The sequence below is a fragment of the Poecilia reticulata genome, linkage group LG15 (assembly GCF_000633615.1).
Source record: "Poecilia reticulata strain Guanapo linkage group LG15, Guppy_female_1.0+MT, whole genome shotgun sequence".
In the NCBI taxonomy this organism is placed as follows: domain Eukaryota; kingdom Metazoa; phylum Chordata; class Actinopteri; order Cyprinodontiformes; family Poeciliidae; genus Poecilia; species Poecilia reticulata.
Window position 1 is genome coordinate 22,948,091 of NC_024345.1, and position 26,527 is coordinate 22,974,617.

At 35.5% G+C, this 26,527-nt stretch overlaps 2 protein-coding genes across 3 annotated transcripts in view; one reads left to right on the forward strand and one right to left on the reverse strand.

Annotated features, from left to right (window-relative positions):
• Positions 1–13,800, reverse strand: part of kmo (kynurenine 3-monooxygenase) — a 21,175-nt gene extending 7,375 nt beyond the window's left edge. The window contains exons 1-12 of the mRNA XM_008429997.2: positions 13,630–13,800; positions 13,426–13,523; positions 13,109–13,319; positions 12,826–12,895; positions 12,642–12,739; positions 11,034–11,123; positions 9,288–9,336; positions 7,463–7,550; positions 2,282–2,447; positions 2,133–2,204; positions 896–1,017; positions 295–442 (exon numbers count right to left, since the gene is read on the reverse strand). Coding sequence (XP_008428219.1) covers positions 295–442; positions 896–1,017; positions 2,133–2,204; positions 2,282–2,447; positions 7,463–7,550; positions 9,288–9,336; positions 11,034–11,123; positions 12,642–12,739; positions 12,826–12,895; positions 13,109–13,171 — 966 coding nt within the window. The 5' untranslated portion in view covers positions 13,172–13,319; positions 13,426–13,523; positions 13,630–13,800. The remainder of the gene's footprint in view (positions 1–294; positions 443–895; positions 1,018–2,132; positions 2,205–2,281; positions 2,448–7,462; positions 7,551–9,287; positions 9,337–11,033; positions 11,124–12,641; positions 12,740–12,825; positions 12,896–13,108; positions 13,320–13,425; positions 13,524–13,629) is intronic.
• Positions 13,801–14,857: 1,057 nt separating this feature from the next.
• The window catches only part of ide (insulin-degrading enzyme), a 33,750-nt gene continuing 22,080 nt past the window's right edge, over positions 14,858–26,527 (forward strand). Inside the window, exons 1-8 of one of the 2 annotated variants that reach the window (XM_008429999.2) lie at positions 14,858–15,006; positions 17,781–17,965; positions 18,830–19,037; positions 20,397–20,566; positions 22,445–22,567; positions 24,428–24,540; positions 24,624–24,786; positions 26,123–26,215. In XM_008429999.2, coding sequence (XP_008428221.1) covers positions 14,894–15,006; positions 17,781–17,965; positions 18,830–19,037; positions 20,397–20,566; positions 22,445–22,567; positions 24,428–24,540; positions 24,624–24,786; positions 26,123–26,215 — 1,168 coding nt within the window. In that variant the 5' untranslated portion in view covers positions 14,858–14,893. The remainder of the gene's footprint in view (positions 15,007–17,780; positions 17,966–18,829; positions 19,038–20,396; positions 20,567–22,444; positions 22,568–24,427; positions 24,541–24,623; positions 24,787–26,122; positions 26,216–26,527) is intronic. The other variant, XM_008429998.2, reaches the window with a different exon arrangement.

Sequence of the window (26,527 nt, forward strand, 5' to 3'; positions counted from 1 at the left end):
TTTTGATCGGATCTAAAGTGATTCTTTCAGGCGTGTTGATCGGATCTAAAGTGATTCTTTGGGGCCTTTTGATCGGATCTAAAGTAATTCTTTGTTCACGTTTTGATCGGATATAAAGGGATTCTTTAGGGCCTTATGATCGGATCTAAAGTGATTCTTTGTTCACGTTTTGATCGGATCTAAAGTGATTCTTTGGGGCCTTATGAACGGATCTAAAGTGATTCTTTGTTCACGTTTTGATCGGATCTAAAGTGATTCCCCGTCAGCCCGCCTCCCGTGCTCGGCGGTACTCACGGCGTTCATCCCCTGGCCGTAGAAAGGCACCACAGCGTGGGCCGCGTCCCCCATGAGGACGCATTTGTCCCCAATGTGATACGGGGAGCACTTCACGGAGACCATGGCCTGAGCAGGCAGACGGAAATAATCCCTCCTGAGGGCGGCGCTGCAAAGGACAAAAGCAAACAAAACAATTACAAACTTACCGAGAGCAACTGATCTAATCTGATGTTTCCTTCCTAAACAACGGAGTCGCCCTGCTTGCAGTGGAAGCGTCTGTCACAGCTGGGTGCCGCAGAGCAGCGCGACCTGTCCGCTGTGGTTTAATGAAAAGGTAACGGGAGGAAAGCCCGCGCTGGGCTGCTCACGCCTGACCGCTCCGAATTAAAGTCTCGGAGCTACTTGCATCCTGCCGACTATCCGTCACCCGCAGAAAATTAAACGCCTTGCGGCGGCAGGAATCTGCGTGAGCGTTCAATTTCACAGTCCGCTGCTGATGCGCCCGCTTTGGGTGGGGTGATGACAGCTGAAGGTGTTTCTGACCCAACGGGTCGGGATGAAGAGGCAGGGAGGAGGAAGAGGAGACGGCGCGTCACACAGACGGAGGAAGGTCGCTTACGCTCCGATTAGCGGGATGGCGTCAGGGAAGTATTTTTGGAAAAACTCGATGACTTCGTCTCCTGTGGTGATTTTCTCAAACTCTTCAAAGGGCATGAAGAGGGTGCAGGTGAACGTCTTGTCCTAAATCAGAAAATCAACAAAAGATGCGTTAATGTTATCCTTAAGACACATTTAACGTGTCCAAACTTTTTGACACGTGGGACAAAAGTTCAGAGGACGATTAGGCCACTGAAAAAAAATTATTCTGACTTTAATCAGAATAGCTTGGGAATCAAATATCTACAAAAACAAAGAAAAAAAAAGCTTTTTTAAAAATAAAAAAATATCTGATATAGTGTGGCCGGGGAACTAAATTTCTACAAAAACGGAGGGAAAATAAATATATCTGGTGAAATAGTGTAGTCTGGAAAAAACAGAATAAAACCAGATATTTTCTGAAAAATATCTGAAATTGTTTGGCTGGGAAATCAAATATTTGTATTAACTGATTAAAATTAAGAGATTTTAATCAGAATCCTCTTCCATAAAAAGTAATTACAGACCATAAAAAACGACCTAAAATCAAGGGTCATTTTAAATCACTTTTTAAAACTTATTCCATTTGTTGCCATTTAATTAAGTCCTGATACTGTAAACTTTTCTGCTGTGATGTTTTATTTTTATTTTATTTATTTACATTTTTTAATTTTCTTCCATTTATTCTCGTGTTTTTGTTTTTGTACAGCAGTTAGTGCAGTTTCAACCTGTTCTTAAAAGTGATATATTGATCAATTTGACATTCAAAGTGGACCGTTATTTATTGCGGATCCAAAACTTTAATTTTTTTAATTAATCTCAGCACTGTCAACATTTGAAATTCAGAAATTTCTACATTTTTTTGTAGATTTATGTTTTTCTAGAAAAAGTCTGAGATTACTCTCAAAATTTCTGAGATTTTTGGCAGAAATTTACAACGTACTACTACTTTAATTTTGCATGTTTGCTGCATTAAAAGAAATGCTTCTAGTTTAACCTTTTTTTTGTGCAAATTTTCCGCAAAAATTGTCAAAACATTAGTTTAAGTGATGCTAACTCCCACCTGCAGGTGGCAGTATTTCTTACTTCTGCAACCCTGCTGCCTGAAACTGATGAAATTTGTTAAATCGAGCGAATAAACTGTTCTTTGTTGAGTTTTTTGTCCTGTACACATTCAAAAATATACATAAAAATAATAAAGAAACGCATTTCTCACTCACCAGGTTGGGGAGCGCGATCATCATGAAGGTGTTTCTGGGCCAGATGTGCAGGTAGTTCGGCCTCATAGCGAACTGCAAATAAGCTAAGATGTGAAAAAGCAAAGCCTGATCTGGACCTGAGCCTCAAGCCGCCGTGAAACCCGCCTGACCTCCCCGTTTCTCGGCGGCATGGTGAGCTCCATGTATCCGTGCGGGATGTACGTCTGGCTGTAGTTGAAGCGGCTGCGGCGCAGGAACTGCTTCCGGACGGCGGAGAACGCTCCGTCGCAACCGACGATCAGGTCCGCTTGAGTCTGCGTCTCGGATCCGTCCGGCCTGAGAACCAGATACTTAACTGTGATCGAAGTGAGACCTACGATTATTTTAATAATCAATTATTCTATTGATTAATCGGATAATAAAAAAAAATTCAACATTCTGTAGATTTTTAACGCAACCACTGGAGTCTTGCTTTAAAGAGGATTCTGACTTTAATATCAGAATTCAGATTTTTCCCCTCAGAATCAGAATTATTTAAATTGTTTATGCAGAATCAAGCAAATCTAGTCAAATCACGGGTCAACTGGGTCAATCACAGAACCAAGAAGAAATATTTATGTGATTATTTTTATATGCTAACACAATAATTGGCATGATGCACCCAAGAACGTTTGGTTATTTATTTTAATTTTGACATGAAATTAAAATTCTGGGGAAAATTTAGAATTTTGAGAAAAATGTCAGAATTTCTTTTTGTTCAGTGTCATTAATTGTCTTCCATATAGAGCATATTGACAAAGGCTTTTTATCTCAACTTGAAATATTGTACAGTTTTGTCTTAATTGCTGCTCTTGAGTCCAGTTAACGATTAATTGATCATTGATTTAAATGATTCCTAACGATTAATCTGATTAATCGTTTCAGCCCTGAATTAAAGCAGCTCTTCCACCTGAATTCAATCCAAATGTTTTAACAATCTGTTGTTGTTTTTTCCTCCTGGAGGATCATTAATTTACACTTGAATAATTTAAGAAACAGTTTATTGAAGCTGCATAAACAGACTGACGCTGGTTCATAGGAAGACTTTTTTAAATGCCTACTTTTAAAAATGTGCAGAGGACTGCAGATTAATGAGTGATGGAACAAGCAAACACAGACAGATGTATTTTTATTTAACTGCAGCACAAATTTGAATATATTTATTGAGTTCTTACATGATTGGCAAACACAACATAATCATGAGCAACACTTTCCAGATTTAGTCTTTACCAGCTTTAGAGACTAAATTATTTCCAGTGTTTTCTTTGTAAAACACCTCAGATTGAATGAAATGTGCATTGGATCAGGTTATGTCTGTACTTTGACTGGGCCATTCTAACACACAGTTATTCTTTGACCTAAACCACAGATGTAGGACGATTTACGGCTCACATTTTTTATTTTTGCTTGTGAAGCAACAACTAACGTACACTGACGCTTGTGACTGCAGTTTGAGGAAATGTGAAACTGTAAGACATCACACTGTAAAAAGTAATATTAAAAAAACAATAAAAATTATCTGCCAACCGAACAAGAACATGAGACTTGTCAAAACTTTCCAAAACAAGTAAAAATACCTGGAAATTAATGTATCTTCTTTTATAACATGACTATTTTTATTTATACAAATAAGATATGAGACTTACTTTCAGACTATGTTGATATCCTTGAATTATGAAAATGGTATTTGACATGTTAAGCATTATATTTCTTGAAACCAGAAAGGATACACAAAAAAGTGTATTTTTACTGATACAGAGGAATACCGTAAATTGTTTTTTTTTCATTGCGTATTTTACTTTGTTTTTTTTGGTCATTTATTTATATTTAGACAAAGAGTATTTCTTTCTTTTACACCTTTTTCAGCTACATCAAGCCTCACAGTCACTCCAGGTGTGAAACTTAAAAAAAATCACTTTTATAGGTGGTAAAAGCAAGACAGATACAGTAAAGTGTAATAAATGTTTTATTTTACAAAGCTCTCCACCTTCAGTACAGCAAAAACTCCCCTCTGTATCTGTCAGGAGGTGCTACAATACAGCAGAAACACTGAAAATCCGTCAAAATTGACTTTTCAAAACACTGAGGGGGCTCATATATCTGCCTCCTTCTGCAGAAAACTCATTTCGTTCCTACAGGGTCGAATAAAAGTAATTACAGCGGCCAGCAGACATAACCCACAGTGGTAATTTTCTTTTTTTATGATCAATCTTTCAAACAAATTAAACCTTTTCAGTCTTTTTCTCTAATTGCGCAGCCATTAGATTCAACCTCTCTGTGAGCTGGAGCCTGTCGAGTCTGAAATGAATTACTGGGCTTTGTTTCCTGAGCTCTGCATGCGGGAACCACAGCAGGAAGGAACTTTGGAAATCGTCTTGAACGGTTGTCACTGTTGCACAGTCGACTGCAGCTTCTTTTAAATCATTTCAACACATTTTAGCACCAGCAAACAGGCATTTTTATCGCTAAAGCTGATCTTGATCATGTTATGATAGTTTTATGGGAAATAAAAAACATGTTTATTACCTTATTTTTAAACAAAGTTATTCTTAGATAATGAGATAATACCTCATTATTTAAGAATGAGCTCTTTTAGGGCGTCTTGTCACTTTAAATAAAAATAAATTGCTGCTAGCCACGGCCGCTAACTCTAACTTTATGCAGCAAGTGAATTCTGGATGGCAGGTCAACAAGAGAGCGCTTGTCTTTTCCAAGAACTCAGCTTTGGTTGCTAGGTAACGGGCAGTGCTAGGCTGGGGTTGCTAGGTAACAGGCAGTGCCTGCTGATTTGTGACGTTACATTCCGAAGGTTTTTAACGCGGCTCATTTTTCAGACTCCAAAAAACATAAACTTATTGCTAAAAAATGGCCGGTTGATTTTTTTTTAAGTGCTTCAGCTGCTTTTAGGAGCAGCAGAAACCCAAATGGAAGTACAAAAATGTGGAAAAATATGGAATTTGGCATAAAAGGCAACATTAGAGCCTTTTATGCCTAATGTTAAAAAAAGTATACTTTAACCCACAACTTAAAAAATGTTTGCACCCCTAATAAATAAAAATAAGTACACTCTCTACACACGTTTTGTTGGCTCTACTGAAAAAATGAAGGCAAGAATTTCCACTCAGTTACCAGTGTTACCTGTTACTAACTAAACACAAGAAATGTTTGGTTTAGAAAACCTACGCGACTTACTTCACCTCCCAAACCAAAATTAAGTTGAATAAATCTAATCTTAATTTAGAATTCCTGGTAATATCAAGTTGAAAAATTACACTAACCACGTTAGTTTAACTTAAATTTTTTTTTACATGTGCTCATGAGTACAGATGGAATTTGGTTTCAAAGATATTAAAGTAACTTTTAACTCAAACAGCATAAATCACTTTTTCCAACTGATTAAACAGTTTATTGGAAATGTTTTGTAATTTTAAGTTCAATAGCCATCCGTAATGATAGCAGGTATGTAACACAAGAAACGACAAAGCATCTGGGGTTGACCTGTTCGTATGGGGTGGTGGGGGGGGTTCCAAAATTAAAATCTTAGGGCCCCGAAAAGGCCTTGGCCGGCCCTGTCAATACAAATCAATACCAAACATTTCAAGATATTCTAAGCTAGATTTTCCCTCCACTTTGTGTTGGTCTGTCTCATAAAACCGCAGTAAAAAACAACAGTGGAAAAAGTTAAAGGAGCAGGAAAACTTCTGCACAGAGCTGTGGGCGTTAAAATAAGTGGATATTTTTTAATTTCCAGATAAGACTGCATTTAATTTGAGAATCTGTGTACAACAGTTTGTGCTTCTGCCTGGCGCTTTAATTATGAGCTGAAGCAGAAATCCTCCCACCCGAAAAGAGCTGGAGGTGTTTCAGGGTTAATTGGATTGTAAATTGTGCGTCACATTTTCCTCGGGACATTCAGTTATGAAAAAACAAATTAATTACTCACAGCTGTTAAAAACACAACAAGTCTATTACATTTCTAAACCCTTGTCAGCTAACAGTGTTTTTCAAATGGTGCCTCTAGGCGGCGCTCAGAAAGTTGAAGGGAAGATGAGAAAAAAACATAATGATCAGTCAGAGTTGGTGTATGTATCAACATTTTTAATTTTTTTTTATTTTTGCTGAACCCAAACACACCAGATTCTGCAACACATCTACATTTAAGGTTGACAAAGTCAAGCTAGCATAACTGACCTACTTCACTCTCCCTCGCTGTTTTTTTTTTTTTTACTTAAAACATTTTTCTGACCTGGTTATCTAGTTGTCATAGTGTTGACAATTAGTAGCAAAGTATTGTGCCCCTTTTTCTTTGATATATCAGGTGAACATTTAAGATTTAGCTTGTTGTGTTGACAACTTGACAGCTAAAGCTAATGCTAGTCGTCGCAGGCAGCAGCTGTTTGTCCTTTTTGGGGGCAGAATCTTACAGTGCAAATGATCAAGAGGGGATTGTAATGACAGTTTATATTGTCTGGTAATAAGGTAATAATGTATTATCTAATAATAGAATTTTCCGCCACAGAACTCATGGCCATTTAAAACCAGAAATTATCAGGTTAGCATTTATGCTAACTTAATGAAATAATTCTGAAACCTTTTGTTTCTTTACATATTTTATAGTTTTGTCCGTTTGCAAAAGGAATCCTCTCTGGGGGCGATGACCAGAGCTGGGTAGTAACTAATTACATTTACTCAATTGCATTTAGTAAATGAGTAACTTTAAAAATACATTTATACTTTCAGTTCATGTCTTCAAAAAAAAGTCACTTAGTTAAATGTGTAACTTTCTTTGAAAGTTTCCCTGGCAACGCTCAGTGTATTTTAGTACACTGTACTTTTTACTTTTACTTGAGTAATTTTATTAAAAAGTATTTCTACTCTTACTTGAGTAAAATTTCTGTATTTTCTTCCCACTGAATCAAAAACAAACATGTTTTAACCTGAAATTCACCAGACTTACACCTGTGGCGTCTGTTAAGTTTTTACTTGAAAGAAACTGTTTTGGAAAAAAATATTTTGCACGATTTTGCTTTGATTTTTTTTACTTATATGTTTTAATGTAATTTTTGTCCTTAAAATATAAAAATTTCCACTTAGTTTTATAATTTGGTCCATCTAATGGTGTAATTTTTACATATTAAATGATTCATAATTCATAACTTGAGGAGACTTTTTTACCAAATACCTTTTTACTCTTGAGTAATTTCTTAGATGGCTGCTTTTTACTTTTACGTGAGTTAAATCTTTAGCTGCTCTACCACCTCCTGCATGGACAGTGAACTCTGTGTCTCTGCATGCGATCACTAACCATTTACCTGGCGAAGGTCATTAGTCCGGTTTCAGCACTCCAGTCCTGCAGTTTGTGGTCGAAGTTCAGCTTTGTGTTTGGATACGTCTCTGCCGCTGCGAGAGATACAAAAACAGCTTGTGATGCAACACCAGCTGCCATGTCTTCTTACAATTCACCCAAAACTTTTACTCCGCTAAAGAGAGGGTCAGCAAAAACTGAAGGATCATCAGTGGAGCCGCGGAGCTGCAGCTGGGATCTGTGAAAACTGATGTTTTTGGGTTTTCGCACTGTGAAATCTCTTTATCTGCAGAGCGGCAGCCGCCTGAATCAACCACGATAAGAGCAGCGACAATCTCTGCCAGCGCATCCAGGCAGTCTAATTAAAAACAGAGCCAAGCTGCCACACTTTATCTCTCAGAGGCTCATCATTAAATATTAGGAAAAAATCCTTACAGCTACGAAAAGAAAGGAACGCACGTCCCCTTATGTCGCCTATTTAAGGAATGCCAGGAAATGTAAATGGAGAGAAAAGTGCCAAAATCTGGACAAACAATAAAAGAGCAAATACTTTGAAAAGAGGTGCGACAATAAGTAACAAAACAATTTTAACACAATTAAAGGAGATCCTAAATGTCCAATTAAAACCAATATATCTGGCTAAACTGGTTGATATTTAACTTAAATGATAAACCAGATATTTCATTACTTTAAATGCAATTTTGATGTTGGTTAATGTCAAGTTGTTCAGTTCAGTTCATTACAGTTCAGTTTGAATAAATTCAGTTAAAAAAAGAATCGCTTCAGCTCAACTTATCCAGTTCAAACTCACTTTAGTTCAGTTTTATTCGCTTTATTTTAGCTCAGATTAGTTAAATTCAGTTCAGTTTAATTTAGTTTAAAATGTTCAGCTGAAATAAATTCAGTTCGGTTAAAAATAATTGCTTCAATTCAAATTAAGTTATTCAGTTCAGTTTGGTGCAAATTACATGAATTCATCTCAGTTCAGTTCAATTCCAGTTGATTCAGTTCAGTTCGTCTTAGTTTATTTCAGTAACTCACTGAGTCAGTTTGATTTAAATTATCCAATTCAGTTCAGTTTAATGAAAATCTAATTAATTTAGGTCAGTTTACTTCAGATTATTTTAGTTAGGTTTAAATAAATTCAATTCAGTTTGAATCGGTTCAGTTCAATTCTGTTTTATTGAATTCAGTTTGGTTTAAACTAGTTCAATTAATCAATTGAACTAAATAATTCAGTTCAGTTTAAATACATTTGATTAATTAAAGAAATCGCTTCAGTTAAACTCAAATTATGGATTTTAGTTCAAGTCAATGCAAATTAAACAAATTCAGTTTATTTTAGGCCAGTTTAAATAAAGTGAACTCAAGTGATTCAGTTTAGTTTAACTCATTTCAGTAAAATACAGACGGATTTAAAAGCAGCAGTTCAATCCCATCTAGTTATAAAACAATACAGTCAGATGCAGTTAGCATTAAGCTAAAAGAAAAACAAATATGAACATTAAATAAATATCATTCCTAACTGAGCAGCAATGCAAATTATAATTTAAAAAATAATAAAATGCACATTATGAAGTTGAAAGAATGAAAGGAAACCACATTTGGCCTTTTAAATCAGAAAACTATCAAGTTTAACTAGTAGAAATGTGTCCAGTATTACAATTTTATCAATATTCACTAATTATTTAACCTCCAGCCACATTCCCAGAGGGGTAATGTATCTGTAAACCGCTTTTACTCCAAATTCTTTCTGCAGCTGATGTAACAAAACATACGTCATAACTGGATGTGTCTAATTCAGGCGTGATTCGTCACTTTTCCGTTCTTACCTGTTAGCAGCTCTTTGTTCAGATTGGCTCTGTCAACAGAAAGGATGTACTGAAAAGAGAACAATATTTAATGTAGTCTAATCAAACAGAAATGTGAACATGTCCCTTTAAAAGGGAACAGGAAGGCTGCAGGGTTTGTTCGCTTCCTGGTGTTCTGGAATATTTTTGTTTTCGTTCCACCTCATGTAAACACGTGATGTGAATGACAATAAAGTCTCTTGAATCTTGAATCTTGAATTATTTAACCATGAAGGTCCCTTAATCGGATTATGGGCCTCTGCCAAACTGACAGCAGGGAAATAATTTCTATTTTCAGACGAGGATCACATTTATATTTAGTAAAAATATGTGTTAGTTTTAATTTATCATACACTGCAAAAACACAAAATCTTACCGTAATTTTGATGTAGTTTCATTTAAAATAAGACAAAACTAAATTACAAATAACTTTTCAGCAAGAAATACGAGCCTGTTTTAAGCCAATAATTCCTATAAGAAGATATTTTCCCATGCTAAGTGAAACAATCTGCCAATGGAATGAGAACTGGGTTGCTAGGCGACGGGCTGGGCTTGGCTGGCGTTGCTAGGTAACGATTGTGAAATAAGTGAAATACTCTGCAAGTGGAACTAGAACTTTTTTTTTAATCAGTATTAAGAAATTACTGACTTAAAGCAGGCTCCTACATCTTGTAATTTAATTTTCTCTTTCTAAGATATTTGAGTCAAAACTGGACCGAAAACACTTGGTAAGATTTTGTGTTTTTACAGTGTATTTATTTATCATCCATCTCTAGAAAAGTATGAGATTGAACACAATCTCATACTCATACTGCCAAAGCAGAAAGACATCGGCAATAACCTCAGAAAAGCATCTGTGGTTTGTGGAAATTTTATTTAAGACGTCTGGAAGGCGTCCACTCCTGAATTAATTAAGTGAATTTAATTTGACCTTTACATTCACTTAAAGGTCAAAGTGTCCAAAGATAAATTAAATCTAACACTAATAAGAGACCCCCACGCAAAAAAAAAAAAAACAAACAAAAAAAAAACAATCTCTGGAAGAATGGGATGTAAGACCAATGTTACTTCTCAGGCACAGTGGTGGTGGAGTGGTGATATGGGCTTATGAACAGCAGCAAAAGAACAAAGTTATTGCAAATACCAAGCGTGACTGTACATCACTGATGGGACTTTAAGATGCAGTTGCAGAAGCTAATATATCCTCCCCCACAGCCTGATGCTGCCGCCACCATGCCTGGGTGTTGGTTTGGTGTTTTCAGGGTGACTTATAGTGTAAGTTTTCCAACAAAAATTTGGAAATTTTTCCTTCTTTTTTTTGCTTCATCTTTGTTGAGTAAAGAATTACATCTTGTCTCAAATAGTTTATGACGTCCTGATTAATTAAACTTAATTTAAAAGACACTGCAGTTTATTTTCTTACAATAATGTGCTCAATACTGACCCCAATGTTTGTCCAAACTCTGCAGCAGAACGATGAATATTTTATCTGAAGGCTGAATTTGTACATATGATGCAATCCTTGCAAACCGCTTCCCAACAAGATGTTTGTTGCATAGCAGAGAAATCGTCTTTCATTATGGGAAGAGCTCTCTAAAAATGTGAATGTTTATTTTTTTGTATTTATTATTTATATGAATAACAGATTTCATTGCAACAGAAACTTTTCTAACTCCTAAACTAAAAATCTACCAAAGCTTGGAAACGGCGGCGGTTCTGCAGGTTTACCTGTCCTCTCTTCCCATACGGGATCGGAGTTTGTTTCCCACGTAGCGAATGAATCATCCTGGCATTCATCTGGATTCCCTTAGAAACAATCTCGGGAAAGAAAATGGAATAATTACTAATAAAACACTGAGACAAAACTATTCAGGATGGACATTATGCACCACTTTGTGTTGGACTGTTACCCAAAAAAAGTACTTCTAGAAGTATCTTTACGGAACTGCACTTTTTACTTACTTGACTGATTTTATTATATCATAATATGGTTACTTGAGTAAAAATGTCTGAATACTCTAGCCCAGGTAAAGCAAAAGTAAGATTTCTTTTTGTGCATCACGTTTGCTTTCTAATGTATTTTTATACCTGCTGTGTCAGTTGATACAAAACAAAGATGGCGGCCATAACAGAACGGGAAAGAGAAACGGTCCAAACAAAGTTCGGTGTGGGACTCAAAATGCACCTTATACTGTTCTTTTATATATTATGTTTATATAAACACTCAACAAGCTCCTTACGTTTAACTAAGGCTACGTTCACACTGATCTTTTTTATTATTATTATTATTTTTTTTAATGTGACCTGATTATTTCATGACAGTCTGAACAACACAGATCGGATTATTTCAGATGCGACCCATGTCACTTGGATATGTGGTCCTAAATCCGATAGTATCTTTTCAAATGTGACCTGAATCTGAACCACCAGGTCGCATTCATCCGGCATTAACGTCACTGACACTCGACAAACGTCACTATTCTGCGTCCTGACACGCGCAGACGGGAAGAAAAACAACAACCATGGCGGACAATAATGACAATAATGAGGATTAAGTTGTAAATGTGCTGACTCCGGTAGGAGAGCAACTTTAAAATCGTAAGATAAGCTCCACCGTTAGCATCCACGTTTACTTCCGCAAACACAGTTTTACCGCGGTGAGCACGCTCTCTGTGTGACGTTATTGCGCCCTCTACTGCGCATGCGGGACACTTTCAGGTCGTTTGTAGTTCACACTGGAGATCACCAACAAGTCGCATTTGGAAGTGTGAACGACCACGACAAAAAAAAAAATTTAATCAGATTTGACAAAATATCGGGTCACTTCCGGCTGCAGTGTGAATGTAGCCTATGACCCTCATCATACAAGAGAAAACTGGTTTTTAAGAAAATGGTTGCTTGTCAGTTAATCGTTAGTCTAATGATAAGATTAATCAACTTTAGATTAAGTCATTAATCGATAGCTTGCATCTGTAAACATTTTTCATGTTTTGTTAAAGTGCTGCCTGAATTTGTTGTCTTGTAATCAAGTTATTTGTATTAATTTATGTTCATTTAGTCTTTCAAACACCAGAATTTGGACATAACTTTAAATTTCAATCCTTTATCTTTCCTTGAGTAAAAATAAGTTGAAGTAGTGTAAGTTTTACTCGAGTACAATCTTTGGGTACTTTACCACCTCTGAATAAAACACGTCACCTAAAACTTGACCCCACTATACATTAGATAAACAACTGCGGCTGTTTGTTGCCCCTGCAGTCCTATCAAGCGTATGCTAATCTTTACAGCTTACCTTTTCTCCACTTGTGCATGAGTAACTTCATTCAATCAGCATACCTTATCCTCCATTCCAACATGTTTCAGGGCTTGCCGACCTCTGTGGGACAAAGCCAGGTTGATGCTTCTGCCTTTCACTACTTTGGCTTTCCGAATATCTGACCAAAAACACACAGAATAATTTGACTCCAGCTTTGTTCATCAGTTTTTTTTTTATTTTGTTTGATTTGTAAATAAAAGCTACCTTCTCTTGTTTCAAAGACTTCCACCTCAAAGCCTCTTTTGGCGAAGAAGCAGGCGTTGAGTGCCCCCACCTCAAAGATGAAAAGAAGTGCATTGATAATGTCAGCGCAGTTTAAAATGCCTTTTCTGTGCTTTCTGTCCATAGTTTCACTTTTCCTACATGACATGATGACAGAATAATGCTTTGTAAAACCAAACTGGCGCCATGTTTGCACCCAGAAAGTGTAAAATAAATATTATATACACACTGAATTGGTATTTTCACTTTCATTTTCCCTTCTTACCAAACCACCGCCCACCACTGCCACCACTTTCTTGTCTCCTCGTCTGTGTGCTGATTCCTCCATGTTGCTCAGCAGAGTTCCCCGATGGTCTGACCCGGTTCTCTGTCCGGTTCAAAGAGCTTTGCAGAACTGCTGAGTTTTGATTTAAAAGAGGAGGGGCGTTGCATATCCCACTACAGTCTGATGAACGTCCCTGTAACTATCAGTTCCTCTTTCAATGCAAATAGAAACAGAAGATAACAGGGCGCTCACTGCAGTCAGGCGACAGATTTTAAGGGTTAAAGTCTCAACTTGTTAGCAAATAGGATTTAAATTACTTCTCTGAGTGCTGGATGCTCCTCTTAAGGTTTCAGGAAATGCCTCTCTTACATTGGAACAAATGAGGGTCTTCCAAAGTTCATTATTGCTGCAACACCTGTGTTAAAACAAAAAAATAACCGTGAAAGTTTTTGGGTTTCACGTCATGTCTCAAATGAAAGGTGAAATGATGAAAAAAGGTTGAACAAAGATAGGATTCTGACTCCTTCTAGTGGAGAAGATTGGATCCTGCAGCCGCCAACAATTTCTCAGCACATCTGAAAAACATTCAGTAACTTTGACCTAAAATAACAACATCAGTCAACATTAAAGAATGATTCGCTTGTTTTTAATTCAACAGACGGAAACCGTTTCTACTGTCACAAGAAACTGAGAATACAGAAGCATTGGCGCCTTGTGAAAGTATTCTTTTATTCAGTCTTTAAAAAATTTATTTCCTTCAGATGTAACCAGATTAGTAAATGGAGACCAGGTGGAAATTATTTAATCGCAAACTAAATCCAGCAGTTCAAAATTATAGGCACTAAGCAGCATCACAAAGACTTGTCCTTTCACTCAACTTTAAATCAAAATGTTAGGATGGATAACTCTGTAAAGAGCCAGCTTCATTTATTTAGTTATTTTTATGCTTGTAGAGGTTTCACAAGTTATCTGTCAGGCTGCTGTCATATAAAATATGTATTAAAATTATTTTTAATTGGTTTTATGTTGTATTTAAATGTTCTGATAGACTAAAACTTGTTTTATTATTAATAATTGTTCCACAATTATAGTTAAATGAACTGAGATAAATGTTTAAAACTCTGTGTAACAATATATCGGATCCACTTTTTAAAAAAATGGAATTAATGAAATAAAACAGCATTTCTATGATATTCTAACTTTTCTCCCAAAAAAAGCTCTATAGAAAGAAACATAACACAAGACAAGTTATTAATGAACATTTACAGGAATGAACAGAAGCAAAGTGGGCTTATTCACGTAAATAGATTAAAGGAGGTGTTTAAATAAAGTGTTTTTGTTTAGAGAATAAATTAACATCACTAAACTTACATCTGTGTTTCTGTATTTCCAATAGAGTCTTATTGGACTAACAATATAGTTCAGTTTAATGCTTTTGGCTCCAAACAGTAGATTCTAAATTATTTAGATGCACCCAGCGCTGGATGCACCAATAAAAGTCTAGCATGACGTTGCTTGCGACTTGATGTAAAAAGGAAATATCCATGTAGACTGTTTAATCAATTTCCGAATCAATGACACAACACAACATTTAGATAAACTGCAGATTGCTTGCTTCTTGACAAATGTTTTAACTTAGCTGTTTATGGCTGTTTGATCTCTGCTGTTGTGTCCGAGTGGACGATTGAAATAATTTACCGCTTAACCGGCGAGTTACGACACGAAATATCCGCTAGTTCTGCGCTCGACTAGTCGAGTCTGTTTAAAGATGGCGCTGTTAAGCCCATGATTTGTTTTCTATGGGTGCAAAGTATGTTTAAGTGCATTAACCGAACGGCCCAGTTCACCAGACATCTCAAGTCAACAGGAAACAGCGTCTGTGTTAACCAAGGATTTAGGTAAGGCTCGCCGGTTCATTTTTAGGCTTTAAAAAAAAAATTAAAAAGTAACACCGGCCTAAGCACGACAAGACGGTGAAGCTACCGGAGCAACGTTAGCTGGCTGAGTCGCTCAATTTGGTTAGGTGATTCAGCTAACGGCGGTTAGCCTCGTTGCTATATTAAGATGCAGCTTCAACCATTATGTAACATGATTAAAGACGAAACTTTTTCTAATTTATTTAACAATCCCTCCAAACCCAGCGGCTGAAGTCGGTGGTATCTTGGCGCATGGTAACTTTTCTGGCACGTATTAAATAGAACAAGCTAATGCTAGCTTTCCTTTTGTGAGTCAGAGGGATTAAACATGTTCTCCCGATGTTCCATATCATATAAAAAATTTAAAAAAACTCAGTTTTTAGCTATTTTAGTCTGCTCCATTTGTTTGTTTTTAACCACACTAATTCATTTTTACACGAGGTCGATAAATGTTGATATTTATAGCCGTTCAGCGGATGACAAGTATGGCAAGCGGTTAGTATTTTTTTTAAAAATCCGTATGTTAAAGTCTTATTTTAATCCTTAAATCAGGGTTCCCCAACACACATTGCGCTGTATGTTTTAGGCGTCCCCCAGTTTCAGCACACCTGATTTAAACTGATGACTGATTAACAGGCTTTTACTGAACTGCAGTCATCTGCATCCGGTGTTTAAGCTGTGAATCATTAAGTATGTTTTCAGAGCTACATAATTTAATTAACCGTAAATTTGTAAAATAAGCAATTAATCCCAAGATAAATTAAAATGAGCTCGGTAAATTCAATTTTGGTTATTTTTTGTTTACAGAAATGTCATAATCCCCTTTAGTTAAAGTTTTTGTTGTAAATGGAGCTTTTTTCTGGATTTATTTGTTTTTTATGTGTTTTATTTTACTTACAGTGTTTAGTGTTTTTAATACAATTAAAGTTTATTAATCTTTGAGAGGGAGCAAACTAGGACTTTGTTGCCAATGTCAATATATTATTTGAAAATGGTCTAAAAATTACAATATTATCAATATTATAAACTTGATCTTTTATGGTTATATTTGTATTATTAATATTTAACTCCTTACAGTAATTTGTCAATGAATAAGCAAATTCCAATAAAGTATATTCTATTCGATTATAAATACTTGCCAAACAAGTGATGTAACTTTTCCTCTGTTATCCAGTTTTGTTTCGAGTTGTTTTTCATTTTTTCTGACGTGCCAGTAACCAGGTTGTTGCTAGGCAACCGAAGAATGAGTGAGTTGCTAAGTAACCAAAGTGTGACTGAGTTGATTCCACCAACTGTGCTTAGCTAGGTTGAGCAGCTGCAGCCGTTCCTCAAACTACATCCCCCAGAATGCAGTGCTGTTCTGGATCTATGTTCTGTGAAATTATTGAAAATTATATCGGACATATTTTCTATTGATACTGATCACATGTCTATTACGATATATATATTATTGAAAAAAGCTCAAAATTTTCAGGTAGATCGAACGTGGTTTTATCAGTTTTGCAGTTGACGCTAATGTTTCACTTAAATGAGTAAAACGATTAAGGTGTAGATAATGGGTGTTCTTGTAACTCCACTGCACTGTAACAATAGAAAGCTCTTTGGAGTGAATGATACCAACTTATTGATTCCAACATCCACTTAAATGCGTCCTTCAAGCTGCTGCTCTTCTTGGCTCACCCCGTTGGGATTTATTACAACTGAAAACTGACCTGGGAGGATAATAACTCATCATAATCTAATGGCTGGTTAATAGTTTCTGGATTGTACAGTTATTTTTGGGACACTCAAACACTGAAATGGATGCAAACATGCTCTAAATCAGGGCTGTCCAAAGTTTTTGCATCAAGGACCAGGATCCTAAAGCTGAAAATACTCGTGGACAGCGGCATATTTATGGAGCTAAATTGTGGCCATAAAATTCTTCAAAAGAAAATATAATTGAGACCAAAAATTTTGAAGCTGAAAACATTTTACAAGCTACTTTTCATATTCAAGTTTTCCTTTCAGAGACAAATTTATGAAGCAGCCAAGTTTACTTGTATGGTACATTTCACCAACAAGACAGTTCAAAGTGCTTTGCATTATAAAAACACAAAAATACTAAGGCATAAAATACAGTCAACAATTATTTCATTTGTTTTTTTTACTGGAAAGTGTTGGACACAAAAAATTTTTCCTTTACTGGTCATATTTTTTTTGTTTCAACTTCATAAAAAGTAACTAAACATGCAGCAACTTTTTATTTAAAACAAGAATACTGGAGCACATTTATTCTATTAATCTTGATCAACAAAGGGGTTTTTGTGTTTGAAGAAAGTTTGCATTTTTGTTGTTTGGAATAGACTAAAAGATTTTCTAGACCAAATAATCTAAAAAAAATTACCCAAAAAGTTTGGAAACCTTCTGCCTTTTATTAAGACAAAAGTTTTTGCTTTGTTTCGTTAAAATATTGTATGTTTAATTTATTGATGACAAGATTCTTTTGCTTTTGAAGTCGGAAAAACAAAATGTATGGAGCAAAATTTGGGCCATAAAGTTTACTAAAAAGAAAAAAAAATTAAACTGAAAGGAAAAGTTTGAAACTGAAATTCTCATTCTAAAGAAATAAGTTCCCACTGTGGGGCCAAATTTAGAGAATACTTGAACTGCAGTCGCGTGGGCCACACGACATCATTCCAATGGTCACAAATGGCCCACGGGCCACACATTGAACAACCCTGTGCTACATTTTTGTTTGTCTCTCTTCCCTGCAGGCTGGTGTCATCCCTACCTCTCAGAATGACGGAACCGGCTGTGAGGAGGGTGGTCACCGATATAATTCGGTCTCCTGAAGACAGACGGGACTACCGGGGCCTGGAGTTCAGAAACGGACTCAAAGCGATGCTCATCAGCGACCCGACGACCGACAAATCATCAGCCGCACTGGACGTGCACATAGGTGAAGGCTTCACTCTTCCTGCTCCTTCACTGCAAAAACACAACATCTTTCCAAGTATTTTTGGTCTAGTTTCTGGTGCAAATGTCTTAGTTCACTTGAAGTAAGACAAAACTATAACTTGCATGTAACTTTTCAGCAAGACATGGGGCTTGTTTTAACTCCCAAATGTATTAACATTGATGAAAAATTACTAGCAGTGTGGGCAGATTATTTAACTTATGATGTAGCACATATTACTGGACGATAAATTGTCCTAGATAGTATTGTGATAATTGATAATATTGTTGTTTTGAGACAATAAATTGATAATCACAACAGGAAGGCTTCACTCTTCCTGCTCCTTCACTGCAAAAACACAACATCTTTCCAAGTATTTTTGGTCTAGTTTCTGGTGCAAATATCTTAGTTCACTTGAAATAAGACAAAACTAACTTACTAAAGTAACCTTTCAGCAAAAAACGAGCTTGTTTTAAGTCAGTAATTTATAATACGATGATTTATAACATGGGGAAAATGTCTTGTTATAAGTATAATAATTTGCCAGTGGAACTAGAACTCTGTTGCTAGGTGACGGGCTGGGCTTGGCCGGTGTTGCTAGGTAACAATTGTGAAATAACTGAAATAATCTGCCAGTGGAACTCAAACGTTTTCATCCATTTTAAGGAATTATTTACTTAAAACAAGCTGCTGTATCTTAATGAAAAGTTATTTCTAAGTTAGCTTGTCTTACTTAAGGTTTACTAAGATTTTGGCACTAGACACTGGACCAAAAGTGCTTGGTAATATTAAGTGTTTCTGCAGTGTTCATAATCCAACATCCTGATTAATTTGGTGAATTAATAATTGTTTGTGGTTCTTTCCCAGGTTCCCTGTCAGACCCAGCGAACATTTCAGGCCTGGCCCATTTCTGTGAGCACATGCTGTTTCTGGGAACAGAAAAATACCCCAAGGAGAACGAATACAGCCAGTTCCTCAGCGAGCACGCAGGAAGCTCCAACGCCTTCACCAGCGGCGAGCACACCAACTACTACTTCGACGTTTCCCATGAGCATTTGCAAGGAGCGTTAGACAGGTAGCTGCCATGTTTGCTCTGATCAGCCGGTTAGCATCCATGTTCAGCGGTAAAGGCGCTAATCTCTGTGTAAATGTATTGTTTACCAGGGTTTTTTCTACTGTATGGAGTTTTGCCGCATCATGATGATGATGATGGTATCTGTTTTCATAAGTGTCGGTATTGATATCAAGTGTTTCACTTTTTATCTCATGAGACGGAATCCCAGTGCATTCTGGGAGAGTTTGATTTCAGTGTTTTTCATCTGATCAAGAGAAGTTTATGTCCTTCCTGTCTTTCTTGATGGAAAATGACAAAAAAGTGCTTTAGTCTAAATTTTATTAAAAGTTTAGATCTTTATACTTAGTGTAAATTTTTGTATTTTTATGATTTCCGATTATTTCCGATTATTATCAACAAGCTGCATTTCTTTGAGGCTTTCCATGACCTTAATCTGTAACTCTTAGATTATTCAGAACATTAATCAGCTGATTAATCAGAATAAAATATGCTTTTAAAGTTCAAAGATGACTTCAAATCTCTTTTACAGCATTTTAGGGCCATTGTAGATAGAAAATAAAAAAGGAGTAAAACAATCTATGAAATTTTCCAGAAAAAACAAGGACATTTCTGAGTTTGAAAAGTTGAAAATCGGCTTGAAAAAACAAAAAAAAAAATACAATTGATCTCAGAAGTTTCTAGAAAAAACAAGGAAATTGAGTTTGAATAATTGAAAATATTTGACTATGGAAACTCAGAAATTTCTGAGTAATTTTTATTTAATTTTTTAAAAATCTGAGATTAATTTCAGAATTTGAAAAATTCAGAAATTTTCTAGAAAAGAGTTTTTGAGTCAGAAATTTTTCATCTCTTGAAACTGAATTTTTTTTCCACATATTTCTGAGATTAATCTCAAAATTTCTGATTTTTTTCTATCAAATTCTCAACTACTCATTCTCAGAAATGTATTTATTTCATATAGAAAATTTCTGAGTTGAGCCTCAAAATTTTAGTCTTTTTGGTGGAAATTTACTCCTTTTTCTTTCTATCACGGCCTTCTAGGCTCTAAGGTCTGCAGTAGTGGTGAACCATTTTTAGATAAGTACACTTTAAAACTGTTTTGGTTGTGAACACAGTAGAATAATGATCTGAGTGAAGAGGATCACCTGTGGTATTTTCTGTTTCCTCATTTGCATGGCAGTTGCTCTGAACTTGTGTTCATGGAAATAATTTATCCTCACTTTGTTTAAATGCAGATGGCTCTGCTTTACACACTAATGATCGCCTAGCTGCTGCGGATCTCCACTGCTTTGTTTGCAAACTCTTAACAATAATCCTGCTGCTTTATGCTCGGCCTGAATAGTGAATCATTTTTTTCAGGTTTGCCCAGTTCTTCCTGTGCCCTCTGTTCGATGAGAGCTGTAAGGACCGGGAAGTGAACGCCGTCGACTCCGAACACGAGAAGAACCTGATGAATGACGCCTGGAGGCTGTTTCAGCTGGAGAAAGCCACCGGAAACCCAAACCACCCATTCAGTAAATTTGGAACAGGTAGCAAGCCGCGCCAAGCCCTTCCTGAACTCATTTAAACAGACATCAGTAGATTATCCTGTTGGATTTGTTTTGTCACTATTACATTTATGGTAAATTAAACTACGATGGGTCCATCTCAATAGAAGTTATTTCATTTATTTAGTTTGAAAAGTGAAACTCTTAAACAGATTATTTACCCAGGGTGAAATATCTGTCGCAATAATCAACTAATTGCAATAATTTCCATTTGCATGACTTTTTAATTTTCTCTGTTCGATACGTCTAAACTAGTTCTTTTTTTTTTTTTGAAGGACAGTAAAAAAAAAAAACCTTCATATTTAAAATTGATTTCAGTTCCAGTGTTAAATGTTCATTATAATTTAAAGTTTATTGAGAATCTTTACCATTACCCTTAAAAAATTATCTTCAACCGTTTTAATAAATACAATCGTTTATCGCAATATCTTCTGGGACAATTTATGATAATTTATCAATTTATCGTCCAGCAATTTTCTTTATCATGTCAGGCCTACTTGTAGCTAATGAGAATCCACAATCTGTATCTTCCTCAAATGTAATATTTAAAACCAATTCAAAATGATTTTTAATATTCATTTTTGGTCCTGAAAAACATATTAAGATGTAAAGGTTTTATCTGAGTCAGTCTACTGATAATAATTAATCAGTTTTTGTTTTTAAATACTGACAGACTGGTTATGTGACCTTTCCTGTTTTATCCACCGTTTCCTCTTGAGTTTCATTTTTAAGCAGTTATGAGGCCTGAAACTGCTGCTGTGCCAGTTACTCAACTGGTGGTTACTAGGCAACCAAAGGAGTGAGAGAATGAGTGAGTTGCTAGGCAACCAAAGAGTGAGAGAGTTGAGTGGATTCCACCAACGTTCCTTAGCTGGTTGTTGGTGGTTGAGCAGCAAAAGTGTTTCAGTGACATTATTGATCATTTTATTGGACAAATTTTCTATTGATGTTGATCACGTTTATGTATTGATCGCAATATGTGTTGTTATTGATTTATTGCCCAGCTCTAGTGAGAGACGGTTTGAAAGGTTCATGAAACCTTTGCGGGTTTTTTAGCTGATGACATCGTGAGTTCTTCTGGAAAATATGACTTACTTTTTGAAATGAGTGACAAAAACAAACTGGGAATTCTTTATAATAATTTTAGCAATTTTTGTTTTTAACATACTTGTAGTTAAAAACCCAAATTCTAACATTAGACGCGTATAAAACTGCGCAAATTGGAAACAAATTCACTTAATAGAAACGCGGCGATTTAGAGAAAAGCTCACGGTTTTTGATTAAAAGTTTTTGCGCTAGGACAAGGTGGTTCTTTGGCTGTATCAAAATTAGTATATTTAACAGCAATGGAAACGTTTTGAGTCACATGATCAGTAACCGGATGTTACTACTGGCAGAAATGATGAAGACGACAACAGGAAGTGGTTGGAGGGTGACGGCACATCATGTTTTTTAAAAAAAAAAGTAACTTATGATTTTTATTTTCCTTTTATTGCATAATACTTTATATAAAAAAGAAAAACATATTTTATTACAATTTTAGGTGAGCATGGCATGTATTTAAGGACTTATTGTGTGAACAAACCTATTCATGTGCAATTTTTTATTGTTTCCTTTTTAATGGAAACACAGTAATTGCAGAATTATTATTTTTTAATTTTTTGCGGAAAATCAGCCAAGTTTTGCACACATTTGTAAAGGAAACAGCAGCATAAGGAGGAGCTGGGGGTATAATCCTAGTTGAATATCTTCACAAAGCTGCAATGTATCATTTAGTGGTAAAGATAAGTAGATACTGGATTTTCTTTTTGTCTTTAGTTGAGATTAATTTATTCTTGTGTCGTTTTTATTGTTTTGCAGGCAACAAACTAACACTGGAAACCAGACCGTCTAAAGAAGGGGTCGATATCCGTCAGGAACTGCTGAAGTTTCACTCTACGTATTATTCTGCTAATCTGATGGGACTCTGCGTGTTGGGAAGAGGTAAGGAATGATTTTATTCAACCATTCATTAAAACAAATGGATTCAGCCATTTCTGAGTTGATGAGTATTGTGCATGTTACTCTACAATACAATAAAAAAGGATTTGCTCCCATGAAGAAGCATAAAAATATTTTCTAAAATGATTTATTTGAAAGGGGTTAAGAGTTATCCAATACAACCTGGAGTTGTGGCAACAAACAGGAAGACGTTGACGGATATCAGTTTTAAAGGGTTATAATTACATTTACATGAGTAACTTTTTGGAGAAAAATTACTTTTTAGGAGTATTTTTACTATGCTGTAGTTTTACATTTACTTCAGTATTTTTATTATTAAAGTATTTCTACTTTTACTTAAGTAAAATTTCTGTATTTTTTACCAACTGAATGAAAAACAAACATGTTTTAACCAAGTTAAATCAAGTTTCATAAAGTTTTTATTGAAAGAAGCTGATTTGGAAAATGTTTTTTTGTTACTTATATGAATTATTGTCATTCTTAAAATACCAAAATTTCCACGTAACTTTATATTTTGGTTCGTCTGATGATGTAATTTTTAAATATTAAATGATTGATAATTTGATCAGTTACTCAGCACTTGTGTAGACTTTTTTATCAAATACTTTTTTACTCGAGTAATTTTCTAGACGGCTCCTTTTTACTCTTATTCAAGTAAAAATATGTTGCTACTTTTACTAGAGTAATATTTTTGTGTACCACTTAAATATCTAAATCTCTGCTCACCTTCATGATTGAACAATAGGGAAGAAACGGGGGGAAATGTCTGACATGAGCAGTTTCCAAGGTCTCACCTGAGATGAAACCATGAATGCTGCTGTTCCAGAAAATCCTGAAGGAGGGAAAATGTCCAGATCAGGCAAAGAGTAGATTGACTTAACAGCAGTTAAATTACCCACACAAAGATGGCTCAACAAAGCTAAACTAAATTAGTTTTTTAATAGCCTATTCAAAGTCTGGACTTGAAATGTCAATTTGGGTCCAGAAACTCTTCAAATCTTCATCGAGTGGGGTGATGTAAGAGTGTTTGCAAACGCTTCATGGCGGTTGGTGGAACAACCAGTTATTTGGGTTTGGGGGTAAATATTTCCACAGGTTGCCAGGTTTGTTTGAATTGTTGTTTTTCCTCTTAATGGATAAAGTCAACTGAAGGCTGAGCTTCGTTTTTACTCGGGTTCAATTCGTCTGGCATTAACATTTATTTGGGTGACAAAAAGAGCAACACAGAGGGTGAGAAATGTCTGTTGGGATACGTTTCTCAGGAATTGCATATTGTGTGACAGAGTATTGGGGCCATACTAAGAAAAAAATACAAGAATAAAGTCCCTATTCTACGAGAATAAAGTCATGATATTACGACTTTAGTCTCGAGATACTTTGATTTTATTTGACTATCTATTCCAAGAATAAAATCGTAATACTGCGACTTTATTCTTGTGTTATTTTAACATCATTCTCATAATTCTATGACTTTGTAGTTGCAATATTTATTTTTTTGTTTTATTAGCACATTCCTACGGAGCCCCTAAGGGGACATGGAGAGAAAAAAAAAGGAAAGAAATCCCGACATATTATCTCGAGATCCCGAGTTATTATCTCGAGATCCCGACTTTTGAGATAATAAGTCGGGATCTCGAGATAATAAGTTGGGATCTCAAGATCTCGACTTAGTTTCTCGGGATCTCGAGATAATAAGTTGGGATTTCTTTCCTTTTTTTTTTCTCTCCATGTCCCCTTAGGGGCTCCGTACATTCCTAATACTCCATCGTAGTTTATAATAGCCTAGTCAAAGTCTGGACTGTTGAAATAATGATAATTTTACATGTATTTTGATCTTTCCAGAGTCTCTTGATGAATTAACCGCCATGGTGGAAAACCTGTTTGGAGAAGTGGAAAACAAGAACGTGCCGGTCCCAGAATTCCCAGAGCATCCGTTTCAGGAAGAGCACCTCAAAGTGGGTCATTACATCTTTTAGAATGTTTCCTACAAATTTAAAACGGTTAAACTAATCTCCCCTTTTCTGTTTTTGTGTTAAAGCAATTCTACAAAGTGGTTCCCATCAAAGACATCAGGAACCTGTATGTGACCTTCCCCATCCCAGACCTGCAGAAGTACTACAAGTCGAACCCGGGCCATTATCTGGGTCACCTGATCGGCCACGAAGGACCCGGCAGTTTGTTATCCGAGCTCAAATCTAAAGGTACTGCGTCGTATTTTTCCTCTGAAGCCCAAATTTTATCTTCTGTTAAGCTTTTAGATTTAAGTCGTCACTTTTATACAATCTTATTCAGATGTTGGATTATTGGGAACCAGGAAGTTGGTTTGTCTCATCTGGGAGCAGCAGATGGAAAAATCTGAATTATTTTCCAGTTCTTGATGACGGAAGCTAAAACCTCCGACAGGGTTCGTTTCTAGTTCATCCCAAACAGGAAGCAGTGATCGACTCGAGTCAGTCAGGTTAAAATGAACTGAATCATGTTCATAGTTCACTTCTTAAAAGTTCTTTGTTCACAGCTTCAAGATGAACTAGTTCTCATTTATTTATCAATAGTCTGAAATTAAGTTTGAAAATGTTTTTTCTTTTGCTCCTTTTCTGTTCACTCTTGCGCTTTTTCATTCTTTCTTTTTGCTCTTTCCTTCCTTTTGTTCTTTCTTTCAATCTTTTTTGCTCTTTCATTCTTTTTTTGCTCTTTCATTCTTTTTTTGCTCTTTCAAATCTTTTTTGCTCTTTCAATCTTTTTTTACTCTTTCATTCTTTCTTTTTGCTCTTTCCTTCCTTTTGCTCTTTCTTTCAATCTTATTTCCTCTTTTAATCTTTTTTGCTCTTTCAATCCTTTTTGCTCTTTCAATCTTTTTTGCTCTTTCAATCGTTTTACTCTTTCTTTTGCTCTCTTTCACCACTGGCATAAACTTTATTCTATATCTGTTGAATTTCCATAAAACTTGCTCTCATTTATATGTTTAATATTTTCCTCAAAACAAAACTTTGACTGAAAATCTGTCACTTCAGTCGCTTTTAGTTTTCTTATTACCATCAAATCCGTTCTCTCTCTCTCTTCTCCTCTTCCTCTGTTTCTGTAGCTGAATCACTAATAACTACCAAATAATCTGATCTGAAGTTGTTTGACTCAAGCAGACACTGATTTCACTTTTAAATATGTTCCTCAAACCATAAAATCTGAATAAATGCAGGTTGTCTTTATAAACAGCAACTTTCCTCTTTCATCCTGATTCAGTTTAAACACATTTAACTGATTAAAATCTTCAGTTTCTTACCTGCATGATGTTTGGAGAAACGAATTCAAAGCTGCAGCTTTTCTGTGTCAGTAAATAAAACTAAAAGTGATAAAATGTAATCTGATAGTTTAAATGTTGGATCGTTTGGTTGATATCTTTCTGTAGAAAGTGAAATCAGAAGCAGAAACTCGGACATTCAGCCGACTCAGAACCGAGTTTAAGTCCAGAATAAATGTTTGGTTCAGAGGTCGGTGAATGAGTTTCCTGTTTGACTCGAATGAAACGTATTTCCTGTCCAGGCTGGGTGAACACGCTGGTGGGAGGCCAGAAGGAAGGAGCCAAAGGATTCATGTTCTTCATCATCAACGTCGACCTGACGGAGGAGGGGCTCTGTGAGTTCACCTGTGTTTTATTATTATATGAAAATATTTTATTTAGTTTTAAACATGCATTCAAAAAGAAAATATTTCATTTGTACAATAAAATCTAAAATTGTATTTAACTTTTAAAAATAAAATACTTTATTTTTAAATAAATATTTTAACATACAATATTTTATAAATTTTTTTTATTGTATTTTTAAATATTCATTGAAAATAATTATTTAAAAATAAAGTATTTTTAAATACATTTTTAGTTTTAAACTTTTTTATATAAATAATTTATTTTTCTGATTCTGAATATTAGAAAAGTTGACATTTTTG